Source organism: Colobus angolensis, unplaced genomic scaffold, assembly GCF_000951035.1.
Source record: "Colobus angolensis palliatus isolate OR3802 unplaced genomic scaffold, Cang.pa_1.0 Scaffold128, whole genome shotgun sequence".
NCBI classification, from domain to species: domain Eukaryota; kingdom Metazoa; phylum Chordata; class Mammalia; order Primates; family Cercopithecidae; genus Colobus; species Colobus angolensis.
Window position 1 is genome coordinate 1,465,829 of NW_012114030.1, and position 6,138 is coordinate 1,471,966.

Genomic DNA, 6,138 nt, shown 5'->3' on the forward strand with positions numbered 1-6,138 from the left:
AGAATGGCGTAAACCCAGGAGGCGGAGCTTGCAGTGAGCTGAGATCCGGCCACTGCACTCCAGCCTGGGTGACAGAGCGAGACTCCGTCTCAAAATAAATAAATAAATAAAAATAAAAAATAAAAAAATAAAATAAAATAAAGTAAGGCCAGGCACAGTGGCTCAGGCCTGTGATCCCAACACTTTGGGAGGCCAAGGGGGTGGATCACTTGAGGCCAGTTGGAGACCAGCCTGCCCAACATGGCAAAACCCCATCTCTGCTAAACATACAAAAAAATTAGCCGGGCATAGTGGTGCACGCCTGTAATCCCAGCTACTCAGGTGACTGAGGCATGAGAATCACTTGAACCTGGGAGGCAGAGGTTGCAGTGAGCCAAGATCGCGCCGCTGCACTCCAGCCTGGGCGGCAGAGTGAGGCTCTGTCTCAAACGTAAATAAATAATAAAATTAGCCAGGCATAGTGTCACATGCCTGTAGTCCCAGCTCCTTAGGGGCTGAGGCAGGAAGATCACTTGAGCCCAGGAGTTCGAGGCTACACCAGACTACAGTGAGCTATGATCAGCCTAGGCAAAAGAGGGAGACCCTGTCTCTCTAAAACCACAACAAAAACCCCACCGTTCTCTTTGAAGTGGAGGCATTATTCTTGAGTAAGAACATTTCCCTGTCTTCCCCTATCCCAGAAAAGCTGCAGCCCCAGGGACACACTCTCAAGGCACTGGACACATATACATACCTCCTTTCAGCGACGCCACTTGCTTAAATGCGCTGAGGGCTTTCTCCTTAACACACTTAAGCACTGCCGGTGGGTGGGAAGTTGAATTCCTACCTTAACCACAAACGTATTCTCCCGGTCAGGCATCTCCAGGGCTGTGGTTGTCCGGACGTCTGTGATAGAAGAGCAGGGGATGCTGAGTCGGGGCCGAGAGGCCTAGGTCAGGAGAAAGAAATAGATCCGGGTGTTTGGTTTGCAAAGACCACCCTTCCCTTCCCTCTAGACATTCATCTTTCCTTCTACATCTTCGGGAAGTTAGACTAAAGGCAGCCACACTGCTTTCTCAGTCCTGCCCACAGCTGCTAAGAGAGCCAGGAGCCAGCTTTACAAACAAAAAGTGAGCGACGCCAGGGCCATGGGTTGGTAAACCCCAGAGCTTATCTGCAGGGCTGTGACCACTCTGAGCACTCTCTCCCTCACTCCCAGTCACCCACCCTCCATGGGGCCTCACCTTGGGTGGTACAAAGAACTCCAGGCGACTTCCTCCTCCTTCTCCTTCACTTCGAAGCAGCAGGCGACACTTCTGCCACTGAGGCTGCCCTCCTCCCCCTGAAGGAGGCCCAGCCGCCCCTCCTCCCCGGCCCACTCCGGCTGGGTCAGGGGCTGCCTCCTCAGCCCCCATGAAACTCAGCAGCTCTTCCCTCTGCACCATCCCTGCTCCATCCTTCAAGGCGCCCCCTCCCCGACTGAGTCTCAGCCTCTCAAAACGGTGAGTCCATCTTTCCCCAGGGGACGGTCCATCACTGCCCAGTCCCCTACCAATAGTCCCAGCCCCACCAGAGGAGTTGGAGTTGCTGTTTCCACCTAAGACTGGGGGACCTGATGAGGTCTCCAGGGGCCCAGCCGAAGAGGGAGGGTCAACGGTCCCCCGCCACTGCAGGATGCCACGGACTGAGCCTCGGACGGAGCGACCCACTGAGCGCAGGGAGAAGCGCTTCTTGAGCTTCGGCTTGGAGGAGGTTGTAGAGGAGGAAGAGACTGAGGAAGGGAGGGGGCCGGCCAGGTCCTCAGATGATCGAGAAGGGCCCAGCACAGCCAGGGGCCCACCCACCCTGCAGCTCTCAAGGGACAGGTCATGTGGCGAGATCTCTGCACCAGGGCTCAGGGGAGCCAGGATGGGTGGCGACAGGGAGCCAGAGGCCCGGGCCACCTCAGCTTCAAAGTGCTGCAGGAAGAGCTCAGCAAAACGGCGGGAGAAGGCAGCCTCAGCCCCAGGCCCCGCATATTGGGGGTGGGAGGCCAGGTAGAGGCGAAAACGGCGGGCAAAGTCCAGAGCCGCAGCCCGGGCGTGGGACTCACAGAACTCCCGCCAACTAGGGGGCGGGGGTGGGGGCAGCGGGGGAGACGAGGGGGAGGCCCCGTCCTCTGGGGAAGGGGCACCATTCATGATGGGCCCCAGGAGGTGGAGAGGGGGAGCCTGTGGGGCACAAAGAGGGAGGCAGCCAGAAGATGAGGGGTGGGCGGCAGCAGCTGCGGAAGGAAGAGAGAGGCACACACAAGGGTCACTGCTGAGGGCGCACTGGGGGCTGCATCCCACCCCCAGCCAGAGACGCTCATCCCTACTTCAGACTCCACAGAGAGCAATGGGGAAGGAAGCCCAACACCTCCCTTCCCTCTCCCAGATCCTAGCACCCCGCAGGCCCCAGCCAACTGGCTCCCAGCAGCCTGCCCCAGCCTGCCGCGTTTGCCCCCAATTTCCTTAGCTTTGGATCCAGCGGTAGAGGGCTTTGGAACACCTTTCCCCTAAAAAAGAGAACTTTTCCACATCACCCCCCTTCTCTACGTCGGATCCTCCAATATTCATGTCACACTTCCCATGAGCCATTTTAGAGGCTCCCTCTTGGTTATCTTACCTTTCCCTGTGAGAGGTTTCAAAGACCCCTCGAACAGATGAGGAAACCGAAGCTCAGAAAAGTTTCAGAACTCTACTATTTTCCCTACTCCACAGTCCCTGTCCCCAGGGACAGCTGGGCCAGCCTCAGCCATAGCACCTCCACCCTAGCTCGCAGGGGGCTAGAGGGGAGCTGGGACTCTAGACCTTAGAGAGCCTGCCTCACACATCCTAGGGTCCAGCTCTTTGAAGGGGGCCGATTCACTGAGGATGGATGCATGACGGACCAAAACAGTAATTGTCTTGAAAGCTGACCCCAGAGTCCAGCACACACGCACTGCATGAAGGAGATTTGAAATAGCTGCAGCCCACTTCTTTGGTATCCCTTCAGTATGGGGCCAGAGGCCGCAAAGGCCCCAGAGGAGCAACTAGGTTGGGTCAGGTCAAGTCTTTGCTGGCCTCACGTAAACGAAACATCACAGGGAGACCTGGGGCCCTAGGATTTTTCGCCTTCCTCTTCTCCCACTGGGGAGTATGCCCTAAAGGCAGGTTAGTCTTCTGGTTAAGGCCATGGACTAGAGTCAGACCAGGGCTGAAACCACCTTATGAGTGCCCAGTCCAGCCACCTTATGAGCGATGTTATCTTGAACAAACCCACGTCCTCTCTGAGCCTCCGTTTTTGTATCTGTTAAACAGAGCTCATGATCCCTCCCCCCTCGAAATGTTGAGAGAATTACGTGGAATGGGATATGTCAGCGCTGAATGCAAAGTAAGCATCCACTAAATGACTGCCATCGTTACTATCTTCATGTGGGAGAAAAACATTATAGTTCCAATTTTCTAAAAGAGAAATTAGAGATAGCAGGAGCCCTCTCAAGGTCTTACAACTAGAAAGTGGCAGAGCTGGGTGTGGAATTTACAACCCTTGGCTCTTTTGTTAGCGCTCCTCCCCCCACGCAATACTGGAAGGTGACAGTCCCAGGACTGGGGCCAGGGCAGCTCAGGGAAGTATTCCCAAACCCTCAGCGACCTCAGACTCCTATTCAAACCTACAGCCAGGCTGTAAGTCGGCGAACCCTCCCCTTCCTCCTGGGCCTCGACCCTACAAGCTCAGATGGCTCCAACCGCAGGAACAACTCCAAACCAACGAGAAAGAGTCAGGAGATGCAGGAGTCATGGAGCACGGGGGAACCCAGCCAAGAGGTGCAGACCAATCTCCAGCCAGCGGCCACCTCCGCTCACACAGTCCCACCCAACCCTCTGCACCGCAGACAGACCCAGCCTCCTTCAGGCCCGCTGACCCTGCGGCTCCTAAGCTGGTGGCTCAGTTTCTCTTCTGCCAAGCAGGACTCAGTTTCCCGGTGCACCTGCTTCCTGGCTCAGTTCTGATATTTCCCGAAGGGCGGGTGGTGGAGGGTGCAGGCTCCGCTCTTGGCTCGGACCCTCCGGGCCCGGTGGTCCATCCACTCCGACCCGACCCTACTCCTTGGACACCCCCCAGCCGCCCATTCTACGGGGCCGCATCCGCCTCGGGACCAGCCCTGTCTGCTGCACTCTCCCGGGCCGAGTGCCCCTCCAGCCCCCGGCCCTCCACGCCCACCCCCACCCAGGGATCCTCTCGGGCGCCAGGGCCGGGTCGCGGAGAGGGAAGAGGCACTTGAAGAGGGGGGTTCCGGTTCCGGTCCCACCTGCATCTCGGTCCCCGCGGTTAGCTCCGGCGGCAGCGGCGACTCCCGCTCCCTGCGCCCCCACCCACTACGCGACGAGCGCCCAGCCCGGTTCCGCGCAGGCGCCAGGACCCCGTTTCCCGTCGCTGACGGAAGCGACCATAGAGAAGAGCGGCGGGAGGGAAAGGCACCTCCATACTTACTTCCGCCATTCTCCCAGTCGGCGCCGACCCCGGGAGACCGAAGGCGGTGTGAATCTTGTAGGGCTTCAGTGCCTTCTCCAGTTGCACCTAAAAGCGGCCATAGACGCGGCGGGGGAAGGGCTTGGATCCCACCAGAGCGTCCTCCCGGAGGAAATTCGGGACAAAGGGGCGATGTAGACCATAGGGAAGCCGCCTTAGGGGATAGAGTCCCAGGGCCCGGCTGAGGGCTAGAGTAGCCGCCGAGCACCGGAAACCAGCGAGATGATGAGGCTGTGTGAACTGCCCGCTGCAGCCTAGAGCGCCGGCCCAGCTGCGGAGGGGCACGCGGACAACGCCCCCAAGGAGCTGAGCGGGGGAAGAAGCGGCTGACCTTGGGGCGGCCCTGTGGGGAGGCGGAGCCTGAACTTAACGACCTTGGTTTATCTGAGGAGAGGCAGGCGGTCCGGGAGTTTGTATCTCTGAAACTGGAGATGAAGATCGGGGGTAGAAATGAGATCAGGGCCGGGCGCGGTGGCTCACGCCTGTAATCCCTGCACTTTGGGAGGCCGAGGCGAGTGGATCACGAGGTCAGGAGTTCGAGACCAGCCTGGCCAACATAGTGAAACCCTGTCTCTACTAAAAATACAAAAAAATTAGCTGGGCGTGGTGGCAGGCGCCTGTAATCCCAGCTACTTGGGAGCAGGCTGAGGCAGGAGAATCGCTTGAACCCGGAAGGCGGAAGTTGCAGTGAGCCAAGACTGCCATTGCAATCCAGCCTGGGCAAAAGAGCGAGACTCTGTCTCAAAAATAGTAACAACAGTAATAATGAGGTCAATTTCAGACGTGCTTTTGGGACATCTGTGGGCATGTAGTCTGGAGATCAGAAGAGATATCAAGGCCAGTTAGAGAAATCGAGAACAATTAAAGTATGGAGGGTAGTCGAAAGCATGAGCACAGTGAGATCCTCCACCCATCCAGTCTCTCACTGACCTGGCTCCAGCTGGCCTAAACAATAAAGGAAGCTATGGGCCCAAGTAATCGAAAAGTCCAGAGCAGACAGATTCCAGACAGGTGAACACAGGGGCCAGAAGAGATCAGGAACCTGTAGCTCACCATCTCTGGTTCTGCCTTCTCCGTGCATTTGGCTTCACCCTCAGGCAGGCTCTCCTCTCTCAGTGGCAAAATGGCTTTTTGTAGCTCCAAGCTTGAACCCTAATAGCTTAGCAACTCTCCTAGAAGAAGCATGCCTCTTTTCAGAGATTCCCAATGAAATTTCCAGAACTGAGTAGCTGATTGGATCAAGTGTCCATCCTGGAACACGAAGACAAATAACCCAAGAGGCGAAGATGGATAAATATCCTGACTCACCTAAGAATGTTCAAAGATGGCTGGGCATGGTGGCTCACGCCTGTAATCCCAACACTTTGAGATGCCGAGGCGGGCGGATCACGAGATCAGGAGTTCAAGACCATCCTGGCCAACATAGTGAAATCCCACCTCTACTAAAACTACAAAAATTAGCCGGGCATGGTGGCACATGCCTGTAATCCCAGCTACTTGGGAGGCTGAGGCAGGAGAATCACTTGAACCCAGGAGGCAGAAGCTCTGGTGAGCCAAAATGATCCCACTGCACTCCAGCCTGGGCAATAGAGCGAGACTCCATCTCAAAAAAAAAAAAAAAAAGGC

At 56.8% G+C, this 6,138-nt stretch overlaps 1 protein-coding gene across 5 annotated transcripts in view; it reads right to left on the reverse strand.

Moving 5' to 3' along the window:
- SH2B1 (SH2B adaptor protein 1) overlaps positions 1–6,138 on the reverse strand; it is a 34,827-nt gene that overhangs the window by 6,474 nt on the left and 22,215 nt on the right. For 3 of the 5 annotated variants that reach the window (XM_011933480.1, XM_011933483.1, XM_011933482.1), the window contains exons 1-3: positions 4,292–4,471; positions 1,224–2,242; positions 827–928 (exon numbers count right to left, since the gene is read on the reverse strand). In XM_011933480.1, the coding sequence (XP_011788870.1) occupies positions 827–928; positions 1,224–2,159 (1,038 nt within the window). In that variant the 5' untranslated portion in view covers positions 2,160–2,242; positions 4,292–4,471. The other 2 variants (XM_011933481.1, XM_011933484.1) reach the window with 2 other exon arrangements.